The 27,864-nt window shown below is 37.0% G+C and overlaps 1 protein-coding gene and 1 long non-coding RNA gene across 14 annotated transcripts in view; one reads left to right on the forward strand and one right to left on the reverse strand.

Annotated features, from left to right (window-relative positions):
• Positions 1–13,114, forward strand: part of LOC149136750 (uncharacterized) — a 137,513-nt gene extending 124,399 nt beyond the window's left edge. For 7 of the 11 annotated variants that reach the window (XR_016241246.1, XR_016241235.1, XR_016241254.1 and 4 more), the window contains one exon: positions 9,435–13,114. This is a non-coding gene — a long non-coding RNA (uncharacterized LOC149136750). Of the gene's footprint in view, positions 1–5,389; positions 5,431–6,439; positions 6,576–9,434 lie in introns of those variants that run through there. The other 4 variants (XR_016241251.1, XR_016241236.1, XR_016241237.1 and 1 more) reach the window with 3 other exon arrangements.
• Positions 1–27,864, reverse strand: part of LOC106867197 (uncharacterized) — a 104,638-nt gene that overhangs the window by 15,439 nt on the left and 61,335 nt on the right. For all 3 annotated transcript variants that reach the window (XM_089349754.1, XM_089349756.1, XM_089349755.1), the window contains exons 3-12: positions 27,766–27,838; positions 19,885–19,980; positions 16,637–16,710; positions 15,342–15,412; positions 14,323–14,373; positions 11,122–11,163; positions 10,634–10,681; positions 6,477–8,450; positions 2,129–2,289; positions 1,004–1,100 (exon numbers count right to left, since the gene is read on the reverse strand). In XM_089349754.1, the coding sequence (XP_089205880.1) occupies positions 1,004–1,100; positions 2,129–2,289; positions 6,477–8,450; positions 10,634–10,681; positions 11,122–11,163; positions 14,323–14,373; positions 15,342–15,412; positions 16,637–16,710; positions 19,885–19,980; positions 27,766–27,838 (2,687 nt within the window). The remainder of the gene's footprint in view (positions 1–1,003; positions 1,101–2,128; positions 2,290–6,476; positions 8,451–10,633; positions 10,682–11,121; positions 11,164–14,322; positions 14,374–15,341; positions 15,413–16,636; positions 16,711–19,884; positions 19,981–27,765; positions 27,839–27,864) is intronic.

Below are 27,864 nucleotides of genomic sequence, written 5' to 3' on the forward strand. Positions count from 1 at the left end.
GGAAGTTGGAACAAAGAACCAACGTGAAATTTTGCCATAGAATTGGGAAGTCTGCAACAGAGACATTAAGCATGCTCGTGGCGACGAAGCAATGGGTCGTTCGCAACGTTTCTTGTCGCCAGAGACATTAAGCATGCTCGTGGCGACGAAGCAATGTGTCGTTCGCAACGTTTCTTGTCGCCAGAGACATTAAGCATGCTCATGACGACGAAGCAATGGGTCGTATGCAACGTTTCTAATGATACAAACGTTTCAAAAGCGGAAGAACGTCCTTGGAAGACGATGAGAGATCTTGAAGATGTGCCACGAGCGTCACCCCCGGAAATGCAGAGAAAATTTATCAGCTTGCGCATGAGGATCGTCGAAGGACAAACTACAACATTGCTGTGTTGTTGGTCTGTTGTATGGGTCCGTTCAAGCAATGATAATGCCTCACGATTACAATGCACCTTGTCACCAAGCTCTCCTCACTCGTGGGTGTTTCTCGCTCAAAACAACATGGTATCATTTCCACACCCGACCTATTCGATAGATTTAGTACCTGTGGAATTTCATCTCTTCCCCAAGATGAAAATGCAGCTCAAAGGTCGCCGTTTTAACACCGTTGTCGAAATCCATTGGGACCGGTGTATTGCCGCACAAAGTGACTATTTCGAAGGAGATTATGTTAAAACTTAGGTTAGGTTATTCGGTATTAAACATAACTAGTCCAGCAATTCTTTGATTTCAACTCGTATAGAAGCAGCGAACAGAAGCCGAGACGCAATCAAGCAACCGCTAATTTGAATAGACCATTCAATTGCAGCAGTATCCGAATAAAGTCTTTATTCATATGACATACTTTACAGCGTTAAAAAGTCAGCAGGTGTACTGGTCATCGGGAGAAAGATTCCTTTATAGACGCAATATGTTAAAAACCTGTTCTTATCATCAGTATTAAATACACGTTCTTTTCCATTATTTGCTTATTTGTGTTGCCTTTTTCTAATAATTTTGTACTTACTTAATGATCTATGGCATGTTGGACATGTACTGGATAAAGTGAGTTTTACAGTCCTTCTCACATTACAATTGAACAGAAATGGGCATTCCCCTGCAAGCTGAAAATAGAATAAAATAGAAACAAGTAAAGCAATGTTATGTATGCACCATCAACTCCTCATATCATTCTATTACCATATTCAAACTTACGCTTTTAACTATTATGCACACATTCACACACAGACACACACATACACGCACGCACACGCACGCACACGCACACACACACACACACACACACACACTTTGAAACGACAGCTAAAATTTTTGCAACTCGCATACAATATACGCTAAGCAGCATTTTGCTTGGCGTGCTAACAATTTCGCCAGCCCACCCTCTTAAAATAATAATAATAATAATAACAATAATAATAATAATAATAATAATAATAATAATAATAATAATAATAATAACCCATTCTACTGAAAGCACAAGGCCTGAAATTTGTGGGGAGGGGACTAGCCAATTAAATCGACCCCAGTACTCAACTGGTACTTAATTTATCGACCCCGAAAAGATGAAAGGTAAAGTCGACCTCGGCAGAATTTTAACTCAGAACGTAACAACGGGCGAAATACCGCTAAGCATTTCGTCCAGCGTGCTAACAATTCTGCCAGCTCACCGCCTTAATAAAAATAATAATAATAATAATAATAATAATAATAATAATAATAATAATAATAATAATAATAACTCTCAAAGTTTCTCATCTTAACTGATTGGAAGTGTCATCACGTACATTGTTTTGTTTTGGTATAAATGATTGGCTACAGCAAATATTCTGCTCAATATCACAGATTTGCTTGTCAGTTGTTTGACCTTAACCAGTTGAGCATGTCCCTTAGTGGCTGACAATATGTGCATCTCTGATCACGAGCAGAAGTAGTGGGGGAACAGAACATCATAGCCATGTGTTGAGAGGAATTCTTTGGGGTTTGAATATTGTATAGTATTTGTTTCATCCGACTTGCATAGATACTCCCTTGTCACTCTGGCCGTTAGAAATACAATTTGGCCATTAAATAGCAGTAACCAAATACTGAATGTTCAACAAGCGTGAAATCGAATACATAACAGATACTAAACCTGGCTACCATCTGACGTACTGGTACTATTTAAACTGATCTGGTCAACCATGCTCTCTGCATAAGAATGACGGGGTGTCGTCAAATCGCTGACACTGTCGTCCGGAGTAATCGGAAAAGAACCGCATTCAACTTCGTTACTGTGTGATGGAGAGGTTTCCCCTGAACAAATAAGAAAATAATACAGTATAATAGATACATGCATACATGAATAGATAGATAGATAGATAGATAGATAGATAGATAATCTTTATCTTTTACTCGTTTCTGGAGTTAGACTGCGGTCATTCTGTGGCACCGATTGTAAAAGTTTATGGTCAAATGAATCAAGCCCATTTTTTTTCAAGCTTCATAATAATTCTATCGGTTTCTTTTGCCGAGATATAGAGACGTAAACACACCAATACCGCTTGTCACGCGGTGGCAGAGGATAAGCACAAATACGCACACACACACACACACACACACACACACACACATGATGGGTTTCCGTTTACCAAATCCACTCACAAGGTTTTTTGTCAGCTTGATGATATAGTAGAAGACACTTGCCCAAGGTGCTACGCAATGGGACTGAACCAGGAATCAGGTGGTTGGAAAGTAAGCTTCTTACCACACAGCCATGCCTGCATTCATACATAAAAATTTAAGTACGTCCACTGGATATTATTGTCTCGAGTACTAGAACTAATCGGCATGGTTATCCGGATTCCATGGCGATTAACTGATGGAGATCCTAAAATTACCCCTGCGTCGCAGGATTACAGATTTACAGCAGTATGGACTGAACTTCTTGAAATGGGGTATTTTGATCGAGAAAATAACGCAGCACCTGGCCTGAGAATCGAAACCAAGATCTTGCGATTTTGAGTGCAAAACCAGGCACTCAATACATCTTTCAGTAAATCTTTTTGTAACAGAAAGTGCTTAATACTTCTATCTGGGATATTCAATCACGAATATTTGAGGGCTCTTGTTGTTTCGTCCTTGAAGAGTACTCGACTCTTATCAAACGATGTGTGTCCTTAAAACATGTAAATAAATGACCTTAGCAGACTTTGAAGTGCTGTGACATTTTGACCTCATTGTGTGCCTCCTGAATCAAAGCTACTCCGCCGGACCGATGAATTTCATACAAGTACGAGCTACTGTTTATAAGAATCGGCAAACAAATTATATGATGACGCGTAATGATCTCTGCAAAACAGATAATATTTAATGGTGTGATATTCCAAACAATAATACATACATTCTTAATATATCCTGGTGGATTCGAGCGTGAATATCTGATTGCATACATCGTGTATATCTGACTACACATTGTCAAAAGAGTTAAGGTGTTCCAATGACGAATAACAATAACGGTCATACAGGATCACTGCCTTATGCGCCTGTATGCTACTGGCAGATTTTCACAGCCTATCGACTCATTGACTCAGTTTTTAACAGGATTATAAAAAAAAAAAGAGGGAAATTAACGCAGAAGAAAGAAGAAAACTGAGTGGACGATCAATGTAGTGTAGATAAGAAAACTGAGTGGGCGATCAATGTAGTGTAGATAAGAAAAACCGACAGATAAACAAGCTGATATTCGTGCGTTAAAGTAAGCTGATATCTGTTGGGAGGGGGAAGAGATCTGATACTTTGTTCCGCTGTCTTAGGCACACAAAAATGCTTGACAAATTCAACAATGAATCACCGAAATACCGAGAGAGAAAAATACGTTCAATTATTTGTTTAACAGTGACAAAATCTCACCCTAACACAAATTAAATATCTCACCACTTGTATGATAAAATTGCTTGCGATCAAATCTGCAAAATTCAAACATCCCGTCTACACCTGTGAATCGACCCTAAATTTCTAATAGCTAGTTCCAAGAATGGCCTATGTCTCAATTCTTTTTTTAAATATGGATCTTTTTTTGTCTTTACATATTTAAATACGAAATACTGACATCTTATTTTAGAGTTAAAAGGAGAAAAAAGAGGAATGGGCGTAGCATTTTAATATTGTGGGTTGTTTTTTGGCCCCCAGGTTAGCCATCACTGAACAGGCGTATAATTTAATGGCATTTTAGGCATAAGACCATTTAGGAGCCATGGTTAACTTTATTGTGTGTGTATGTGTGTGTGTGTGTGTGTGTGTGTGTGTGTGTGTGCGCGCATGCGTGTGTGCGTGTGTGAGTAATGTTATTACCAATTCAATTCTGCGTGTAGCACGTTTGGACCCCCCCCCACCTTCCACAATGTAACCTCGTGGACATCGGTGCTGATTTTTTCTTCCTCCGTTTTTCCTTTCTTTGAACTTTCCTTGTTTCCGACGAAGAGCTCCGCTCGAAACGTCATACTCTCTCTCTTTCCTTTCCCGAGCGTCTAGTAACACTATCCGTATCACGTCCTCACGTTGTCGTTTTTTGTTATTGTTTTTTGTCTTTTTTTTAAACTTATATATATATATATATATATATATATATATATATATATATATATATATATGGCAGGAGTGGCAACAAAAGAAAGAAAGAGACCTCGATATTATGCAAATAGAGGAATGTATCTGTAAAAATATGTGACACTTATTCAGTAGCCATGATAAAACTCCGAGTTTCCGATGCCCGGGCGTTGTTCCGGGTGGGTGGGGTGCGTAAACATACATACATTACAAATGCAATCGGTAATCGGAACAGTAAAAATATGCAACACTTTTGTGATTTTGTCATTGTTCTCTATATTCCAACGATGTAGGATTTGTATCTTTTTTCTAAACCAGCTCATTCTTTACAAGAAGATTTCAAATAATTAAAAACAGAAGACAATATCAATAGAATACAAACACTCGTATAGAATTAAGTTCTAACCAAGTTTATGTATAAAGTAATCAGTTACAGCTGCATTCTTTCTGTGGTCAATAAATAAATAAATAAATAAATAGCTGATCTTTAATGAAACAGTAAAAAAAACGCTTGAATTATCCAGATTGATCTCATTTTCCTCGTCACAATGAAAAAAAATACAAGTGGCTTAAATACAATATCTTCTTTACACTAAGACTAAAAATATTTGTTTACCAAAAAGCATACTTATCAGTTTACCTTACATCACTATTTACTCAAAACACTTTGTACAATACGTCTGACAATTAACCCTTTGCATGTCTTTTGTGTCACGTGATACACAGGACATACTTTATGGGCGTCCATGCATCATATATAATACACATTTCCCTTTTTCTTTTCCTCCACCTACCACGTGATACACAGATTAACTCAGGACCTATGAAAGGAAAGCTTTATATTATTAGGTACGTATGGGAAAAGGGTTAACAGTTCGAAAACAAGAATGAACCTTTCAGAAGAAATTCATGAAAATACTCTGGACAGACAAAATGGTTAATAACGTTGGCTACGTTTTCCATATTACTCAAAGTACGACAGAGAATTTTCATTCTATGTGAGTTTGTGTATGCAATAAATAGCTACTTGCTGCAATTTTCCCCGGCAGAGAGGGTCAATAAAATGAGCAAACGATCTCTGATGAACCAGCAAAAAAAAATATGGAAACCAGTAATAAATAAAATCCTTTTTCATGATTATACATAGAAAAGCATGTAGTTTAAGCAATGCCTCAATTTCATTCCTCTCGGCCAAAGTAAAAATATGTTTACTCAAAGCACGATTCTACAGGGTGTCCACAAAGTCTGGGTACATGTATCGGGTGAGACATTTAAACATGTTGAGAGGCAAATTAATACCTTAAATTGAGCGCCAAGGCGAGGGACTTCTGAATTTGTTTCAGCAGGATGGGACCCCAGCCCATTTTGCCACAACTGTTAGAGATTGGCTTAATGACACTTTTCCTCACTGGATTGGAAGAAGGGGTCATGTGGAATGGTCTCCTCATTCACCAGACCTTTCTCCTCTTGACTTCTTTTTCTGGGGTATGTTGAAAGAGAAAGTTTACTCAATAAAGATTACAGATTTAAACCACATGAGAGAACGCATTACCAGTCAGTGTTCAGAAATTGATGGCAGTGTAGACTTATTTAATTGAGTTCACCTGAATTTTGCAAGGCGCATCAAGTTATGCAGTGAAAATGATGGAAATCATTTTGAAAATATTATTTATTAACATTATAATTAAATAAAATTGTTTTGTTTTAGAAGTATGTGTTAATCCCATGTACCCAGACTTTGTGGACACCCTGTATTTTAAATTTCAATATTTACATAAGTACATACGTATTTGATTTATGTATGCTTATTAAATGTATTTATGGTTTCTTTTTTTATTTTATGCAAATACTTCAAAAGAAAACAAAAAAGAAGTAAAGAAAAGAAGAAAGCATACCTTTGGAATATCTGTTGATAGAGTTTATAGAGAGTACATCGAAACCGATAAGAGTTCCTAACATATTTGAAGGCAAGAATTCGGTGTTTGAAATGTCTGACGGTGAACATTGTGTCGAAGAAGATGTACAAGTTTTTGCAGGTGATGCATGTACTGATTGTACGTTTGGATCGCTTGAGGCATTTGGTGTTAATGATGTTGATGAAGAGGGTGAAATGGGTGAAGCAGTTGGCACAAAAGGTGACGCCTGCAAAGAGCGAAAACGAGGAGAAAGAGAAGGTGACAACGATGACTGAGATGAATCGGTGGAAGTTGAAGTTGTTAACAATAACGTCGGACCTGGTGGCGCTGGTTGTTCTTGAAGTGGAGGTGGAAATCTGCGCATGCTCTGAGAAGAATCTGCAGAAGAACCATCTACGGTTGCAAAAGAATCAGCTGATGTACTACCGTTGACGGAAACGTGTTCTGTGGCCGACTCATTGACCGTTGCAAAGGATTCTGCTGACGTACTACCACCGACAGATGCACCTTCTGCACTGACATATTGAAGAGTAGGTGATGACTCGGTGTGAGAAGAGCAATGTTTCATACTGGTTTCTTCCGTTGCTTCGTTGCATTCTTCTGATGTGAATAAAGACTCATAAGATTCTGTAGAGTAGCTGCTAGCTGAAACGAATGAACCAGAGGAGGTGATAGAATAATTAGATATCTTTGGCTGAGCGTTAGCCGGAGTGTTAATATAAGGTGTCGTCAAACTGGCAACACCGTCCTTATCAAATGATTGACTGCGTTGCTTCTTCTTTTCAATTCTGGTTAAACGGTCAGTTGAAAGGGGGCTAGATTTCAGCTTGGGGACACCAGGCGCTCCTTGACAAACATCAAGCAACTGATTTTGGTAAAATGGCCAAGATTTTCGATTAATTTTACTAGAAGACCTATTGCTTGTCTTTCGAAAAGCCAGCGTCTCGCAATCCCCTTGTGGACCAAGCGCAACTGCAGCGGCGGCAGCTATTGGAGCCTTCAGAGAGGATGATGAAGATGAAGTGGACGATGAAGAAAATGCAGAAGCATACATTTTAGGATTCGTTTTACTCTTCTCTTTTGTAGCTGGTAAATTTGAAGAATTTTTCACTATCTCTTCAAGGCTTTCAGTTTGCGATAATTCCTTTGAATCATTAGACTGTCTTTTGGCTTGAGTCGCTTCTGATTTTGGCGAAATATTTTGCTTACTGCTTTTACTGGACGGAGAGCTTTGGGTAGACGGATGTTGCTTATGAATACCCTTCATCATTTCTGAGGTGAGTGTTTTGGTTGAAGTGTCAGAGCAAGACATTTCATTGGTGTTTTCTTTAGGGGAAGAACCAATTATATCATCATTAACACTTCTTATACTAGGAGAACGCGTACGGCATTTCCGGATTTTGACACAGTTCGACGTGGATAACTTACTTCCGGTTTCAGTCGAGCCAACTAAACTACAGTTCGAAACTGAATGGTTTAGATTCTGATCCAAGGAACTGTTATGCTTTTTAAGAGAATTTCGTTTCACAAGCGGATTATTATTACAGCTTGCACTTCGTTTTGGCTGGAATCTGTCATTAATATTGACTAACGCTCCAGTAGATGAACTTCGGACTGGTTTTATTGATGGAATGTTGCATACAGCATTTAGTGGATCATAATACCACGAAGACGATGGAGATATAGAACACCTGACATGTTTGTCGTTTATTTTCGTGCTCTTTACACTCGGTGATGTCCGTCCTTTTGTCTTCGTTTTAGTTTTGTTTTGCATAGAATCGCCTCCAATGCTTTTTAGCGAAGATGATGACTTTCTACTCGTTAAACTTTCTCGAGATTTATTCTTTGTAAGAGTGTGTGGGGGTCTATTATTAGGTGCTGGTTCTATACCATTTCTCATAGAATTTCTCTGATCCGGCCTCCTCACACAATGCTCATATTTTTCAACGATCCCTGTATAAAAGAAACAGAAGTTATTTAAATAAATGCAAATAACTAAAACCTTTCTACTAGTTATACTATTAAACTGAGTATAGTTTTCCCTCTTTTCATTATTTTGCTTTTGCTTTTTACTTTTGTATTCATTAGTCACTTAGCCCTTATTTTTTATACGAGAAGCGATGATGGTGAAAATATCAACACTAAAATCTTATTGGGACTTGCTTCCTTCACTCAAAGGGGATAAAAAATGATATCAAGTTACATAAGGTTTTAATTCACAGCGTAAAAGGATGAAAGTAAACACTATAAAGAATTTTAAGCTAGAATCTTACATTTCTACACTATTTATTGTCCTCACATATAAAGTAAAATTCATTTCCAGCATTGGGACATATTTAGTAGCAAGTGCTAGAATCTTGTTTGATTGAATGAAATAGAGAAAATGCCAAAGCTTGATAGATAATGAACCCGAAATTTAAATGATGTACATCATTTAGTCCTGTGCTGTTACAATTTCTGTCACTTTATTAACTCTGTTGAATGCGATATTTTTTGATGTGTGCAAATGAATTAATCTGAGAATATTCTTCTTTCTGAGTAAGCAACATTGCTGTCAAAAGATATCAACAAACAAACAATTTCAGACAAATTTTCTTGATGTGACAACTTTTATAAACTCTCCCTATGAAGTGGTGAGCAACCAACAATAAAAAAAAAAGGCCTCAAGCAACAACTTTAGTTACCAAAGGATAAGAAACATTATGAAAATCTAGTGAGGAGCTGCCATAAAATTCATCAATAGATCAAGATTTAAAAGAACTAGAATCATATTTATTAGGGAAACAAGAAGGAAATTTGCATTTGTTCTTCGGTATTCTAATGCAGTTTGTTTGTCGAAGAAAGTGTTGACTTGTACTGTTTGTTGTTTGTCGCGACATGTTTGTTTTTACATACTCTCTATCCTTATAACTTACATGTCTTTTTTTTTAATTTTAGGTCAACTATGATTGAGTAACCCAGGGACAAAGATATTACAACATTTATCATTCCGTCTTTTAGATTGTTCCAGAGCTACATTATCTTATGTATTTTACTATTTTGTATGACAGTCGAGTGTGACACATGTGATACACATGACAAACAAAGGGTTGTAGCAAGACTCGTCATATTACGAAGCCTAAGTCACGACATAACACAACTTTGTTTGCGTAAGAGGTCACGTTATTGACCTATCAGTATCAAGACTTCTCATGATAAATTATTCTTGATCCTTCTCGAATATTACGGCACAAAGGTTATATAACGATTTCTTTTTCAGCTCCAATTTTCAGAGTGCGTGGTGACCTACGGTCCAGCTCCACATACTCCCTTGCCATTTATAACAGTCGCTTTCACTACTTTCTGCTCAAATTGGATATGTCGATATAGTTGGCCGATATTAATCTACTGTATATATTTTCTCCTGTCTTGACAACTTCATTGCTGAGCTATGAACGCGACTGAATTATTCCTTTGATTGTGCAGACTTGTTGTGGAACTTTATAATTTATGACCCACTTAAATATTACTCAAACGCTGAGTTACTAATAAATGTCTCTTAGGTGTTGTTGTAGCATCCACACAGAGCCTTCTATGCATAGCATTCAAACAGGGTTAAATACGAATCGTACTGCAATTTCTTTTGCGATTTCACTTTAGGTACATTCCGGGTGTTTCTTACTTGCTATCCATTATTTTTTGTATATTTGCTTTGTTTTGTTTTTATTATTCAGATAGTGTGCTGTTTTTATCTTTATTTGTTTCTACATTTAAACACTAATACTCTACATAACACCTTTCTTCTCTACGTAAAATATCCCTTTTATTTAAAAAAAAAAGACGAAGTGTTTTATAAGGGTTCTTTCTACTAAAGATGGAAGACCCAAACTTTTGAGAGGAGGAAGCTAGTCGAATACATTGTCGCCAGTACTCAGCTGGTACTAATTTTATCGACCCCGAAAGGATATAAGACAAAATCAACCTCGGCAGAATTTGAACTCAAAATGTAGAGCCGGAAGAAACGCTACTTAACATTTTTTTTCCCCCGACGTGCTAACGAAACTGCCAACAGTGAGCCTGCAGAATAAAATTTGAAACAATACTATAAAATATCAACACAAATACGACTAAACTGCATCATTTTTATGGTAACTTACTTGAGTCAAGGACTGGTTCTTCCTCACCAAAGTTTCTACTAATAAAAGCTGAAATACAATAAAGAACACGACTTCAGAATAAATTTCCATAAACACACACACACACATACACACACACACACACACACACACACACGTATGTATTTGTGTTCACAATCGTATTCTTTCGATCATTATCCAATATTCTTGACGATAGGTGAGAATTGACAAGAAGATTGATCTGAAGACAGCGAGTTTCAAATTTCGCGTTAAATCGAATCAGAGCCATTCTCCGACTTCAACCCGTATTGCAGCATTGAACTGCGATCGGAACAGCAATTACAACAACAATAACAACAACAACACAGTATTTCCTTATGGTGATGCACTGTAGAATCAAACTCAGAATCCTATGATTACGATGTAGAATTTTGAAGTCCTATGGGTATACTGCTTATGTTCAATAATATGTTTATGAGACCGAGGGAAGGTAAAAAAAAAAAACCTACCGTTCAAACATGTGTTTTCTTCGTTGACTGACTTTGCTCTGCCTACAAAACAAAATAAGGAAAATTGACATCAGTAACTTTATATATATATGCGAACATAATCGTGTGTGTGTGTATGCGCGCGCGCAAATGTGTGTTTATGCATATATATATATATATATATATATATATATATATATTACAATTAAAAGGGTAAAGGTTTATCAATTTATTAATTTATTAATAAATCAACAATTAATAATTTTTACTAAGCCCTTCGGTATGTAAACACCATTATCGGTGGAGAACTTATTTTTGAACTTCGGTATGTGGTGAAGCAAATGTTTGCTGATCCCTTAATTATGTTTATATATATATATATATATATATATATATATATATATATATATGTATATATATATATATATATATATATATATATAAACACTTGTTTCAGTCTTTAGATTGCGGCTATGTACTTTTTTTTTAAGCAGCCAGTCCTTTTTTTAAGCATGGTACTTATCCCATCTTTCTCTTTTGCCGAACCACCAGGTTACGGGAACGTAAACAAACCAACAGCGGCTGGTTGACAAGCAGTGCTGGGGAACAAACAGACAAAAACACAGATAGATAGATAGATAGATAGATAGATAGATAGATAGATAGATAGATAGATAGATAGATAGAAAACGCGCTTCTTTCAGTTTCCGAATACCAAACCCACTCACAAGGCTTTGGTCGGCCCGATGCTCTAATAGAAGAATCTTACCCATGGTGCTGCAGTGAGCCAAAAACGAAAGGGGGAGAGAAATACAGGTATGTTAAATACCATATATACTGTACAGCCAGCTATAAGAGGAGTCCTCTTGGGATTAAAATGGCAGTATCGTCTGTTCTTAAAGAACACCTTTGTTTAAGTGACGATAAACTTTACTACTGCTCCAGTCTCTAATAGAGATTTTCTTAATGGACTAGTTTACAAGTTGCAAAATCAGTGAATGTATGACACTGTCTTTTCTACGTAATACGAACTTGGATAGACTACTGCCATGTCTGGCAGACGAGTGCCCATCACCAAGGATGATCCAATAAGATCGGAATCATGTGGTTTGGTGGTCTCGTAGCTAGGATGGCAGGGAGTTCTCTCCCTCATTTGCAATACATATGGAGTGCGAGAGGCACACTGAATAACCAGCCGGAGGAGGAGTCCTCCTGGTGTTAAAATAGCAGTATTGCCTGTTCTTAAAGAACACCCACGTTTAAGTGACGATGACCAGTATTATATATATATATATATATATATATATATATATATGTATATATATATATATATACTACCTACCTACCTCCCTACCTCACGAAGTATCTATTATAATGATTTAACAGCTGCCCCATACTGCAATCAGATGCAAACAAAGCAGGCCTGTTATTCACCTTTATGACAAAGAGCAGTAGTCGACCATTATTTTAGAGGTCAGATGCCTAGCAAACTGTGGAGAAAAGAGAACCACTATGATGGACTAATGCGAACTTGACAGCTCTTGTAACCTGGCAATACAATTTCATTTGAAACTTCTCTTTCTTTTTTTAACTTAGCCCAGCCATTGCATCAGAGTTAAATAACAAAAGATCTGCACAAAGATTCGAAATGCTGGAATCTTATGAGAAAAATAAAGCAAACTGACTTGCTTCCTTGAACTCTAATCCATTAATGATACAGAGAAACTTTATAATATATCTCATATATTTAACATTTGATTTCCTAGAATGAACACGTACAAATGTCCACACATTCATACAAACGAGTAATCAGCTTCACATCTTTATCCAAACATACTCCTACATGCTCACAAATTCGTATAATGTAACCTCGTGGGCATCGGTACCATTTTCCTCTTTCTCCGTTCTTCCATTCTCCGAACTTTCCATCTTTCCGACGAAGGGCTACGCCCGAAACGTCATACACTCTCTCTTTCCTTTCCTGAGCGTCCAATAATACTATCCATATCACGTCCTCACTTTGTTGTTTTTTTGTTTTTTTGTTATTGTTTTTTTTAACTATATATATATATATATATATATATATATATATATATATATATATATATATATATATATATATATATATATATATATATATACTGGCTACACAGTATATGCGGTATTTAACATACCTGTATTTCTCTCCCTCTTTCTCTTTTGGCTCACAGCAGCACCATGGGCAAGATTCTTCTACTAGAGCCTCAGGCCGACCAAAGCCTTGTGAGTGGGTTTGGTATTAGGAAACTGAAAGAAGCTCGTTTTCTATCTATCTATCTATCTATCTGAAGACATCTACTTCCATCTTAGGCAGATTTCTTGATTTTTGTGGCAGAGCATTGAAGTGCTTTGAACACTTAGCTATTGCAGTTCCTGGTCCTGAATTTAGATGGAGTGGATGGTTATATATATATATATATATATATATATATATATATATATATATATATATATATATATATATATATATATATATATATATATATATAATATATATATATATATATATATATATAACCTTTGTCACTTTGTTGTGGCCAGTTTGAACTCAACGAAGAATTTCAGGAATTCTTTATACATAAATAGCTGTGCGCATGGTGGGAGACGCAGCAGAAAGATTCTCATGTTGATTATGGAGCACGACAAAGGAGTTAAGCCAGAAGGAGTTGGTGAGCAGTTATATGGCCACCACTGGTAACTCAGGAGCGGGAAGGTGCTATGGTTCAGGATCAAATCACTCACTGACCGTTGGATACCATCTGATGGCATCGACTCTTCCTGGTCAAATCATCATTCACCAAACGTGAATGAAGAAGCATCTCCTTTTAGAGTCAATATATTTCTGTAAGAAACAAAATTTGTGAGATTGAATTACCAAATTATTACATAAGACCATAAGGACGCCAGCATAATTATGATCAACTTAATCATTTAACCAGATAATAAGGGTCACTCTACGTGGCAGTTTGATATGATAGAAGTAGCAGTTAAGTCTTTATAAAATCACACCACAGAGACTTAAATGAAGGAATGAAACATTTGATAATGTAGTGCTAGAAAACTGTAAAAAGACAGGATAATCACAATTGGTATGTTTTTAATCGAAGCTAATCTAAGGCAAAACAATAGAGGTGTCTATTGTAATTCCACTCCTGAAACATCAAATTCCACAATAATACTTACCAGCAGCAAGCTTAAATTTTTCTTTCTTTTCAAGCGTGTTTCGATCTAAATCTGAAACGACAATGATATATCAATAACGCTGTACTCCACTGATGAGGTCATATTAAAAGCAAAAAGTGCACAGAGTTGTCTCCCATGCTTGCCAAAACCATTGAAATAGTATTTCTACTGTGTTTTCCTTTCTGCATAATTACTTCATTTTGCATTAAATATATTAACACTAGATTAACTACATATCAACTATGCAATTATTTTTCAGCAGTATGTCAAAGCTTTGTGATCGAGATGGTGCTGTGATATGCATGTCTTTTCTGAATGAGATTGTATGCTCGGCGAAGCGAACATATTTCAAATTGAAAGTGAAACAATGCCAATTCATGGAGAATATTGAACTTTTTACATTACAGTAAGAAGGACAAGTAGATGTCTGTGCATACGTACACGCACGTGTGTGTGTGTGTGTGTGTGTGTGTGTGTGTGTGTGTGTGTGTGTGTGTGTGTGTGTGTGTGTGTGTGTGTGTGTGTGTGTGTGTGTGTGTGTGTGTGTGTGTGTGTGTGTACTTCCATTCATGTTAGTATTAAACGGTAGGCCTGGAACGACATAGTTGATTGTCATGTGATGCTGAAGTTATACCGAAGCGGAATGTGCTGGCAGTTTGCAAGTCCCTTGAAAAGTTAGCCCGGTGGCTAACCAAGCAACATCGATGCAATGAGAATCATCACAAAGTTGCATAATGTTGCTTTACAAAGAGAGGGTGAGAAAGGGTGGCACAAGAGGGTGAACCAAGGAAAATCGATACCCAGACTTCTGTATGTTGCCACCTGGAACATATTTAAATTCTAGGCTCGGAGGCTTGCAATACATGTACACATGTTGAGGAATCCATGTTACATTACTCAGCAGATTAACACTCTTCGTGTGTGTGTGTGTGTGTGTGTGTGTGTGTGTGTGTGTGTGTGTGTGTGTGTGTGTGTGTGTGTGTGTGTGTGTGTGAAATTGTAATTTCCATTATACATACCTTGTGTGACAGTCATCAGGTTCGAGAAGAAATCGTCATCTCTGAGAAGTGCATCAGATTGGTAAAATTTTCTGAAAGCAAAATTTTTTCCTTAATAGAACATATTTAAATGTAAACTCACTCTCTCTCTCTCTCTCTCTCTCTCTCTCTCTCTCTCTCTCTCTCTCTCTCTCTCTCTTTTCTCTCTCTCTTCTCTCTCTCTCTTCCTTTATCCTTCTCTTTATATGCGCGCGCGTGTGTGTGTGTATGTGTGCATGTGTGTGCATGTACGTACGTACATACATAATGACTGCAAACTCGTGTTCGAGGATTGCCATCGCTTGATCCAAAGTCCTACACATGCGAAGGTTACGACCAGCCATTTTTGTGATAACTCTTCCTTTTTTTTTTTTTTTTTTTCAAGCGATGCCTGTGCATGATGATTTTTTTATAGTGGGGAAAGGATTTGCCGAAATCCAATCCCACTCTCTGAACATAGACAACCTAAACTCAGAAAGAGGAACTAGTCTACATCATCGAATATTGTGAGTGTCGCAAGTTTTCTTTCAGAGCTTCCCTCTCCCAGAGAGATGTTGTGACAACAACAGAGAGACCTCCCACTCTCAGTGGGCCAACCACGTGCCTGGACACCAACACCGGTATTTCTACGTCCCCGCGCATACATACATGCATACATACACATGTACACATATTGTTAGATGGGCGTTGACTGCTCATGCGCTCTTCCACTCTTTGACAGGTCTTACTTTTCGTCCTGCATGGTGTCCAACAATCACCCTCCTCACCAAGCAAGCTTGATGGGGTTACCAGTTTAGTCGCCGTCGACCCGACCATGCAACATGCTGTACTGGTTTACATGCTACCAGTAGCGCCCGAGAGCGACCTGGCACATGCATACAGACAGACAGACAGACAGACAGTATATATAGACAGACAGACAGACAGACAGACAGATAGATAGATAGATAGATAGATAGATAGATAGATAGATAGGCAGAGAGAGAGAGAGGGGGATTTCTTTTCAATTTGGAATGATTTTTACATTTATTTATTTAGGTTGTTTTTTTTTACCATTGTATAGCTACTGGCATAAGATATGAGTTCAAGGACGGTGACCTCTTTTAGAATGGGAAATATAATGAAAAAAGGATTGGGTGCGGTCATCACTAAAATGATAGTAGGAGTGTCATTGAATAGTGAGAGAGGGGTTCTAAGTGTGACTCACTGACACAGAAAATATCTCTTGGCATTTATATTAGATTTGTGATAGACAGAAATAAGCATTATGTACTTACGATAACAGTTTAACGTTCATGGATGTCAAGTAACAAGACAGCATTCCTTCGTCTATGACTTGAAGTACCCAGATCTATGATAAGAAAAGTGCGAAATGAAGTATTGATTACCTCTATATCCTAGAGTGTTATTTGTTAACGAATGGGAGCAGATATATTATTCACAAACTGTTTATAGTCTTTAATATATATATATATATATATATATATATATATATATATATATAGGAAAATGAAAAAAAAGGCAGAATGCTAAACTGGAAGCATATTTTGATAAAGATTACTAAACTGGAAGCTTATTTTAATAAAGATTTCTAACCGGTTTTCATTGCGAGGAAGCAAATTATCAAGAAGGAGAATGAAAATGTTTTTTACAAAGAAGTACAAAATGAAAAAAATAATATATAAAACAATAATATATAAAAAAAATAAATATACCCAGGAGTGGCTGTGTGGTAAGTAGCTTGCTTACCAACCACATGGTCCCGGGTTCAGTCCCTCTGCGTGGCATCTTGGGCAAGTGTCTTCTACTATAGCCTCGGGCCGACCAAAGCTTTGTGAGTGGATTTGGTAGACGGAAACTGAAAGAAGCCCGTCGTATATATATATATATGTATGTATGTATGTGTTTGTGTGTCTGTGTTTGTCCCCCCAACATCGCTTGACAACCGATGCTGGTGTGTTTATGTCCCCGTAACCTTGCGGTTCGGCAAAAGAGACCGATAGAATAAGTACTAGGCTTCTAAAGAATAAGTCCTGGGGTCGATTTGCTCGACTAAAGGCGGTGCTCCAGCATGGCCGCAGTTAAAAGACTGAAACAAGTAAAAGAGTAATACCCATACATTATATTGTCTTTGAGCTTTTGAAGTTCAATAGTAGTTCATGTATATAGTGGAAGGAAAAATAAGGATGCATGAGAGTTGAGAGTTTTGTTAGGTTTAAAAAAAGGGTTAAAAGTTTGTGTTAAGCAGGAAATGTGGTGTCAAAACAGGAAGTGTGTGTAAGGAGAGACAAATGTTTTTAGTTGGAGTTATGAACTCTTTTTCAACAGGAAGTTTATGTCTGTTCCTAGAGAAATAAGGTCACTGAGGGGTGTGTGTGTTAAGAAATGGTTGGAATTTCTCTATGAAAAGATTCTCCTTGTTGATTCTTTCTTGTGTGGAGATTCTGTCTTTACATTGATAGAAAGGGAATATAATGAATTTAGGGTTTTTGTTTCTGGCGCAAGAGTCTGTGGCCACTGAGTGGAATTTGGCGGTATTGAGGGAGATTTATTTGTTCCTTATGGACTGCTACTCTTCTACACAACTGGGGGCTCGTCTGTCCGATATAGAAGTTTTGGCAACCTGCGCAAGTGAGGACATAAATGAGGTTACCAGAAGAACAAGAGAAATTGGTTTTGATTTTAAACTTTGTTCCTCGTTTGAAGGTAAATTCAGAGCCTTCAAGTAGGTAGGGGAAGGTACCACAATTAGGGCGTGCACATTTTTTAACTGATGGGGGTGGAAGTGGTGTATGTAGTTTGGCATTGGTTAATAGTGTTTTCAAAGATTTGTGTTGCCTTTTGCATTTAAGGACTTTATGTGTATTGATGATATTGTTCATTTTCGGGTCTGTGGTGAGTAAGGGGAGGTTTTGTTTGATTGTAGTGTATGCTTCGATGTTTTTGGGGTTGTGGGTGGAGATGTATGGAAGTATTTTGGGGTTGGGTGTGTTATTATATTGGTTGGTTTTTAGTGTGTTTTTGTCAAGTTCCTTGGCACGTTTTATTCCAAGATCTATGAGTGTGGAGGGATATTGGCGTTGTAACAGTGTTTTTTTAAAGGTCTTGTAAGCGTATTTCTCGAGTGGTTGGGTCAGAGACAATGGTGCAAATTCTTTTAGCTAAATTAAAGGGGATATTTATCTTGGTGTGTTTTCGGTGGCATGCATCCTTATTTTTCCTACCACTATATACATGAACTACTATTGAACTTCAAAAGCTCAAAGACAATATAATGTATGGGTATATTTATTTTTTTATATATTATTGTTTTATATATTATTTTCTTCATTTTGTACTTCTTTGTAAAAAAACATTTTCATTCTCCTTCTTCTTGATAATTTGCTTTCGCAATGAAAACCGGTTAGAAATCTTTATTAAAATATGCTTCCAGTTTAGCATTCTGCCCTTTTTTTTTCATTTTCCTATTATTTCTCCACGTGCGGTTAACACAACCCCACTATTTACTTATATATATATATATATATATATATATATATATATATATGTATGTATGTATGTATGTATGTATGTATGCATGTATGTATATTTATATATGTGTATATATATATACATATATATATATATATATACTTTATTTAAAAGCAGCAGAAATATAACAAAAAAACCGTTACTCTGAGTTTCACGTTCCCGTTCATCGGACAGTTTTGTTAGAAAAACTGTCCGATGAACGGTATATATATATATATATATATATATATATAATCAAAAAAAGCAACACGGATTTTAAAGGTTATTGCAGTACGCACGTTTCATGCTACTCCATTTATTTAAGTAATGCGAGCATTACATTAAATGCAAAATGCAGAGCAATCTTCAGCTGCACAAGGATATAGAAAATTTACTGAAAATTTCAGCAGAATGGACATATTACTGTTGTGACAACATTTAAAATCTAAGTGGGAAAGAAGAACACATAAAAAAAACCATCTTGACATAGCCAAGTGTAGCATGTTAGTAATTAATTCTAGGTAGAATTCTAACTGTTTCTGATTTTATTTGTTTCTTATCTAGTGATTTAAAGTTTAAGGAGGCAATCAATCTTTCACTTATAGGGAAAGGGAAGGTGTAAGCATTATACATGGATATGGTTATAAAGATTCCCCTGGTCATAGTGGCAACATAATTTCAGGTTGGGGTCTTTTTACTACTATCATAATGTTGGGGAAATTTAACATTAAGCTCTAGGTCAACAGGGTTGTTTCTTTAGTCTGAATAATGTATCAGTATTGTAACCTGTTGACCTAGATGCTTAATGTTGACCTAGATGTTTTAATGAAGCGTGTTAAGAACACACATTTGCCTGAAAGTAGATGTTCTTCAATGACGAGATATAAAAACGATGAACATGTTCACGTTCGAATCTGAGGGTACGTATTATGAATGAATATTATGCTATTGGGGGCATTATAACATTTTTTGCATTAATAAATTTAAAATAAACTGTTAAATCTTAAAGACTTACCATACACCATTGTCTGTACTCTTTGGAACCAGAGTATTTCTTGATGTCGTTCACTACCTCTGAGTGAGTCAACTCTTCGACTAATCCCCAAAAGCACTAAATGAAAAGAAAAGGAAACCAATAACAAATTATATAAACAATTATATAACTAGAGAAATTCATTGTTAAAGAGAAATAGTTAGGGAATTAGATGTGAAACAAAGAATACACATACACACTACACACTATCGCAGTACTCCAAACAACCGTAATGGTGAATCGCACATAGAAACTTTAGTATATATATACACATATATATTCAATAATTATAACGGTAGAGAATATATTACCATCTATTGAAGCGAACACGCGGAAATTTACAGCGTGAGTGACAACTCCTAGTAGTCATAGACGTTCAATACTAATCGATGCAGTTAGCCATAACCTGAAACATCGTTGAGAGCTACAACTGTATCCGCCTGGAAATTTATCCCTCTAACCTCTCTCTCTCTCTCTCACACACACACACACACATACATATGTATGTATGTAGATATATATATATATATATATATATATATAAATATTCAGAGATACCCTTTGGTCACGAATGACCATTGCACCTAGAAAGTTACCCTCCGAGGCACAAGTCCGGGCAAGGTTGTTTATGGAAGACCAGTAGTCACCCATGCATACCGGCCTCCCCACTCCACGCCACCGATGTTATCCAAGGGAAAGGCAAAACCCGATACAGCTTGGCACCAGTGACGTCGCAACTCAGTTCTACTGCTCAGTGAACTGGAGCAACGTGAAATAAAGTGTCTTGCTCAAGAAAAGAACACGCAACCCGGTCCAGGATTCGAACTCACAACCTCACGGTTGTAAGTTCAACGCTCTAGCCACTGAGCCATGAGCCTTTCCTTTTTTGAACATATATATATATATATATATATATATATATATATATATATATATATATATATATATATATATATATATATATATATATATATATATATATATATATATATATATATATATATATATATATATATATATATATATATATATATATATATATATATATATATATATATATATATATATATATATATATATATATATATATATATATATATATATATATATATATATATATATATATATATATATATATATATATATATATATATATATATATATATATATATATATATATATATATATATATATATATATATATATATATATATATATATACATATACATATATATATATATATATATATATATTGTAAATCCCAAAAAAATAACAGCAAAAATACAAAGGATTCTGCGGTGCACGTGTTTCAAGCTTTATATCAGTGTATAATTTACAATACAAAGCTATCTTCAGCCGCAAAAGTATTTCTCTCCCAGGAAATTACATCACATCGGCGTTAAAGGAGGAAGAAAGGTGTGATATAAGAGGTGAAGATCCTTTCGCTATTTTGTATAGTACTATACCTCGTATAATTCTCAATTTACACATAATTTCTTCGGTGCTCCGAAAACCGTCCATACCTTGTCACGATTCAGTGTGTAGTGTTAAGTTGGTGATTAAGAACAATACAATAAAATGACAAAACGAAACAACAATATAAAATAAAATGAGACTATAAAATCCTGAGCAGAAACGAAAAGAAAAAGAAAAAGAAATACACAGATTTTCATGTAAAGAAATAAAAATAAACTTTTTCTTTTCTTTTCTGCTCAGGATTTTATATTCCCATTTTATTTTATATTGTTGTTACGCCACCACACCACACCTCACAACACATCACATCACACTACCATACACACACTAGCACTGACCACTTCTCAGCCCCACACCATCACCCACACACCTACACATGCACACACACAGACATCAAGGTCACCAGCCCTCATCCACACGCACATACATGCTCTCTTATACACACGCACGCGCACCTTCATTTTGGTATTACCATTACTTTATTATCTCCCCTTCTTCCTTGCTCTCCTGTGTGACTCCTCTGTCTGGCATTCACCAGGATAGATCGCTAGCCCCTACACATTCTTTATTTTCCTTCCTTGTTTCTTTCTGTGTTCCTTTCTGTGGGAGAGCGTAGGCTCGAAACGTTAAAGACTTTTTCACTTCCCGAGCGTTAAACTAATACGAGCGTGTTCTTGTATTGCGTGTATTATTATTATTATTGAGTGAGAGAGCACTCCTTGACATCAAAGTGACACTGGGGTAAAATATACGAAGCCCATTATACCCATCATGACTGTTGTTGTTGGCACTCCGTCGCTTACGACGTCGAGGGTTCCAGTTGATCCGATCAACGGAACAGCCTGCTTGTGAAATTAACGTGCAAGTGGCTGAGCACTCCACAGACACGTGTACCCTTAACGTAGTTCTCGGGGATATTCAGCGTGACACAGTGTGACAAAGCTGGCCCTTTGAATTACAGGCACAACAGAAACAGGAAGTAAGAGTGAGAGAAAGTTGTGGTGAAAGAGTACAGCAGGGTTCACCACCATCCCCTGCCAGAGCCTCGTGGAGCTTTAGGTATTTTCGCTCAATAAACACTCACAACGCCCGGTCTGGGAATCGAAACCGCGATCCTATGACCACGAGTCCGCTGCCCTAACCACTGGGCCATTGCGCCTCCACCCATCATGACTACCCGTCTGATAAGGGCACACCAGGCACATGCATCACAACCATATGTGCGCGACATGGAGATCTCATGTCAAGATAAACAGCGCATGACCACACAGGCGTGGCACAGTTAGAATTTTCTTCAGGTCGAGTAGCTCATCCCGCTCAAAAGGTCCCTGAATAATGTTCGTTTAAGGATGTTGAGCAAAATACCAATGTTTCCAAAAGTGAATTATTCAAACCCCAAAGAATTCCTCTCAACACATGGCTATGATGCTCCCCCACTACTTCTGCTCATGATCAGAGATGCACATATTGTCAACCACTAAGGGTTATGTTCAACTGGTTAAGGTCAAGCAATTTGACAAGCAAATCTGTGGTATTAAGCAGAATATTTGCTGTAGCCCACCTTTTATACCAAGACAAAACAATGTACATTATTATTATTATTGTTCAGTAGTTTTATTTTTATAACGTGCTTTCACTTCACTACCGAGCGCAGCTCTGTGCGCCTTGGGTATGTGCTGTGGTGCTCTTATGGTTACTGTATTGAAAGTGTTTTGCGTAGGATGTGTGCAGTGTCCAGTAGTGCAATTTTCTGTATGTTATATATATTTGTAAGTCCTGGTGTTTTTGTCATGTATTTGTCTGAATATTTTTTTATTATACCTAAGGCACCTACTATGATGATAGGAATTGTTTCTCTTTTTAGATTCCACATTCGAGTTACCTCTATTTCCAGGTCTTTGTATTTTGAAAGTTTTTCCATTTCTTTATTATTATTATTATTATCATTTTATGTTTGACTTTTGTTTTGCATTTGTACAAGTTGGATCCAAGTCTCACCCAGATACCTCAAGAGACAACAAGTTAGAAGTCCATGTAGGTGTTATGCCTAGGGTACCATATATTTGGATTTATACAGTTTTGTTCAAGTGAATGTTTAAGAAACCATAAGAAAATTATGTGTTTGCTTTAAAATTTGAGATCACATAGACAGTATTTTACGTAGGATATGGGCAGTTCCCATGAGCACTATCTTTTGAACTTCAGCCATTTTGGGGTTTCCTGGTATCTGAGCTAGGTAGTAATCAGCCCGTTTCGCTGTCATTCCCAGGGCACCTATGACAATAGGTATTGTTTTCGTCTTCAGATTCCACATTTTGCTAGTTTCTATTTCAAGATCTTTATATTTGCTCAGTTTTTGGTAGGTCTTGACAGATACGTTTATATCAATTGGGACAGTCATATCAATGAGGAGGCATGATTTTTGTCTGAAGTCTTTCAGTATGATGTCTGGCCTATTTGCGTCTATCTTTCTGTCAGTTTGAATGGTGAAGTTCCAGAAGAGTGCAATGTGATAATTTTCAAGTACTGGGGGTGGTTTGTGTTCCCTCCAGTTTTTATCATGGGGCAAGTCCAGGTTTTTGCATATTACCCAGTGAATATATTATGTAGCTCTATCATGCCTGTTGAGATACTCTGTAGGCGCAAGCAGACTGCACATGGAGACAACATGATCGATGGTCTCATTTTGTTGTTGGCATATACGACATAATGGGGAGCTGCCGTTCTTTAATATGTTGGCCTGGTAGTTCTTTGTAGGTAGGCATTGATCTTGGGCTGCTATGATAAACCCCTCTGTTTCTGATTTCAAGCCAGAGGCCATTAACCATTGGTGGGTAAGGGCTTTGTTAATATCTGCATTATTCGCTCTCTTTGGGTATTTGCCATTGACAGGTTTTCCATGCCATTTTTCAGTCATAATATCTAAGGCAGCAATTTTATCACGGGTTTTCAAGCGCTTAGCTTTTTCTGCAGGTGTTTCTAGTTCGTCTAATTCTTGAATTTGTTGCAATTGGAATTCACTTAGATATTCCTTTGCCTGTTTTGTTACTGAGTAAGATGCTTTCTTGCTTTCATGTTTTAAGACAAGTTTTAGCATCCAGTCCTCAGAGTTTTTCAGATAGGTGTCTAGGCCAATTGTGGCTACCTTCATTGATAATGCCAGCTGTAGAAGTCCTCGGCCTCCCTCTTTTCTTGGCAGATAAAGACGTTCTATATCTGCCTTAGGGTGGTGCATTCTATGCATTGTCAACAGTTTTCGTATTTTTCTGTCAACATTACATATTTCAGTAATTGACCAGTTAACGATATTGAAACTGTAAGTCACGACTGGTATGGCTAGAGCATTGATCGCTTCGATCCTGTTTCTCGCGTTCAGCTCTGTCTTCAGTATTGCTCTCACCCTGCGATAACATTCTCTTCTGATCCTTTCCCTCATCACTGAGTGCTTGATATTGTCCCCTTCAATTACCCCTAGGTATTTGTAGCTCTCCGCTGGTTCTAACTCTTTTATGACATTTTGCTGGTCAAGGTTCACATTAGATGTATTTGTCATTTTTCCTTTGATAAAGGTAGCTTTTGCACATTTATCAAGGCCAAATTGCATCCTGATGTCATCACTGAATTGTTTAACAATCGCTAGTAGGCCTTTGAGCTGTTGGTCATTTTTGCAAAGAGCTTTAAATCATTATTATTATTATAGCTGGGTCTGTTGTTGAAAGTTTGTGAACCGGTGAATAGCTTCGTGAGAGCTTTTATATAGGAGTGCATGTGAGGTCAAACTGGGTTGTTTTTTTTTTGACTCACACGCTCACAAATATTTATTTTATTTGAAGAGGAGATATTTAACTAAGACTGGTTTAGATCATTGTTACCACTCCCTCCTTTCCCCTACTCTCTCTCCTCTCCTCTACTCTCCCTCTCTCTTTCTTTTGATCCAAGTCTTCTTGAAACCATTTAAAGTTTGTTTCTGGATTACGCTTGCTACAATTAAAGGTTTCTAACAGAGTTACAAAGCTCCATATTTGGAATATAAATAACAAAAGCAAATCCTCGTTTTGAACTTGAGAAAAGTCTTTCATACTTTTATTTTTCTGCTTACAGATTGTATTTCTAACGTGTCAGTTAGCTGGTTGATTTTTTTTACTGAAAACCTCAGCTTATCCCAGTTGTCACTTAAACATTTGCTAACAAAAGCAAGTCCAGCAATTATTATTATTATGAATGTGAATTTATAGTCTAAGTATAGAAGCTGGAAATTTCGTAGTTATTCTCTCCTACCTACCTACTACCTACCTATCTATCTATCTATCTATCTATCTATCTATCTATCTATCTATCTATATATATATATATATATATATATATATATATATATATATATCCATCTATCTATCTATCTATCTATCTATCTATCTATCTATCTGTCTGTCTGTCTGTCTGTCTGTTATCTTCTGTTTTTAATTATCTAAATTCTTCTTCTGAGGAAGGAGCTTGTTTCTACCAAAGATACAAAGCTCCGACGTTGACATGTAGATAACAAAAAAAATGTCACATTTTAAACTTGAGAAAAGTCTCTGCATATTTTACTGTTCCACTTACAGATTGTGTTTGTAATATGCGAGTTAGTTGGTTGATTTGTTTTTCTGAAAACCCTAAGTTATCCAGATTTTCACTTGGGCATTTATGCATAAAGCCAAGTGCCACAACTATTGGATCGTTTTGGTTTGACGGGCAACACTTGTTTTCTTAACGAAACACTTTCAAACTTGGGATACTGGTAGAATGTGTCATATAAAACATCTTTTTCTCTTAGCCTTCTTAACAAAAATTAGTTCTTAATAAGTTATTTCATGTTAAAGTTGTCGTATTTCTGTAATTTCAACCAATCACTGACGTCTATTCAGCTGAATACAGTTAGTACTCTTTTTATAAACAATAATTTTTACCGGTGTCAAGAGTGTTATTCCCTGTTTAATTATATCATTATTCTCTAGTATGGGTTTAGGGTCTTAGGGTTAGGGTTGGGGTTAGGGTTATGGTTATGGTTATGAGTTTTAGGGTTAGGGTTATGAGTGAGGTTATGGCAAAAATAATCATAACCCTAACCCTAACCCTAAAACTAACCTTAACTCTAAAACCCGAACCCTAACCCTAAAACCCTAAAGCTAAACCCAGTACAAACGCACGAACGATATCATAAATAACACTACCACCGATAGCTGTTGTTGACAAACAACGGCACTAATTTTATTCAAGGGAAAAGATCCCATGACACCGTTAGAACATGTTGTTTACATTCTACGGCAGTAATTGTTTTCACCTCAATAGACGTCAGTGATTGGTTGAAATTACCGAAATACGACAACTTTTTACATGAAATAACTTCGAATACAAAATTTTTTATCTGTTCTATAACACAAAATATACAAGTATACGAAGTTTGAAAGTGTTTCGGTACCAAAAACACTACATAAAACATAAATGAAAAGTGTTGCCCGTCAATTCAGAAGGATCCTTTTGCTCAATGTACAAGGCATGAGCCCTTCCACCAATGCCCAAAAATGGAAGATCCAATTTATTGAGGACTGGGTTAATGACCGTTCACACCAAATCCCTTTTATCGTCCTCTTAGAGACCTTGCTCAATAACCTTCACTTGGAAGCTGAGGTGAGAGTGAAGAATTTTACAGCCATCCGTGCAGCTCATGTCGGCAGCAGAAAGGGTGGAACCGTCATTTTCGTCCACGTTTCTTTTTCGGCTTGCACACCAAATACACATACGGCGGCGGCGGGAGGAGGAGGAAGAGGAGGAGGAGGAGGAGGAGGAGGAAGAGGAGGAGGAGGAGGAGGAGGAGGAGGAGGAGGAGGAGGGGCGGAGGAGAGGAGGGGCGGAGGAGAGGAGAGGGGGTGGGGGAGAGGAGGGGCGGGGGAGAGGAGGGGGCGGAGGAGAGGAGGGGGCGGAGGAGAGGAGGGGGCGGAGGAGAGGAGGGGGCGGAGGAGAGGAGGGGGCGGAGGAGAGGAGGGGGCGGAGGAGAGGAGGGGGCGGAGGAGAGGAGGGGGCGGAGGAGAGGAGGGGGAGGTGTTTACAGATTTAACTAGAGACAAGAACAGATAGATAGAAAGAGAGAGAGAGAGAGAGAGAGAAAGAAAGAAAAAAGAGAAAGAAAAACGAGAGAAAGAAACAGGAAGTGAGGGAGAGTGTGTGGGGAAGAACCAGAGACAACGAGAAAGAGAGAGAGAGAGAGAGAGAGAGAGAAAGAAAGAAAGAAAGAAAGAAAGAAAGAAAGAAAGAAAGAAAGAAAGAAAGAAAGAAAGAAAGAAAGAAATAGAGAGATAGAGACAGATAGAACAAGAGAGTGTATATTCTAAGATAGAGTATATACTTACTCTTTTCTTTGTCAGCCATTTGAGACCATGGGAAAAAATTTCGAAGATGATATTTCGGAATCTTTCGTTGTGGCTGTAACATAAGATGATAACTTAAAT

This window comes from Octopus bimaculoides, chromosome 3 (assembly GCF_046866305.1).
Source record: "Octopus bimaculoides isolate indiv1 chromosome 3, ASM4686630v1, whole genome shotgun sequence".
Classification (NCBI taxonomy): domain Eukaryota; kingdom Metazoa; phylum Mollusca; class Cephalopoda; order Octopoda; family Octopodidae; genus Octopus; species Octopus bimaculoides.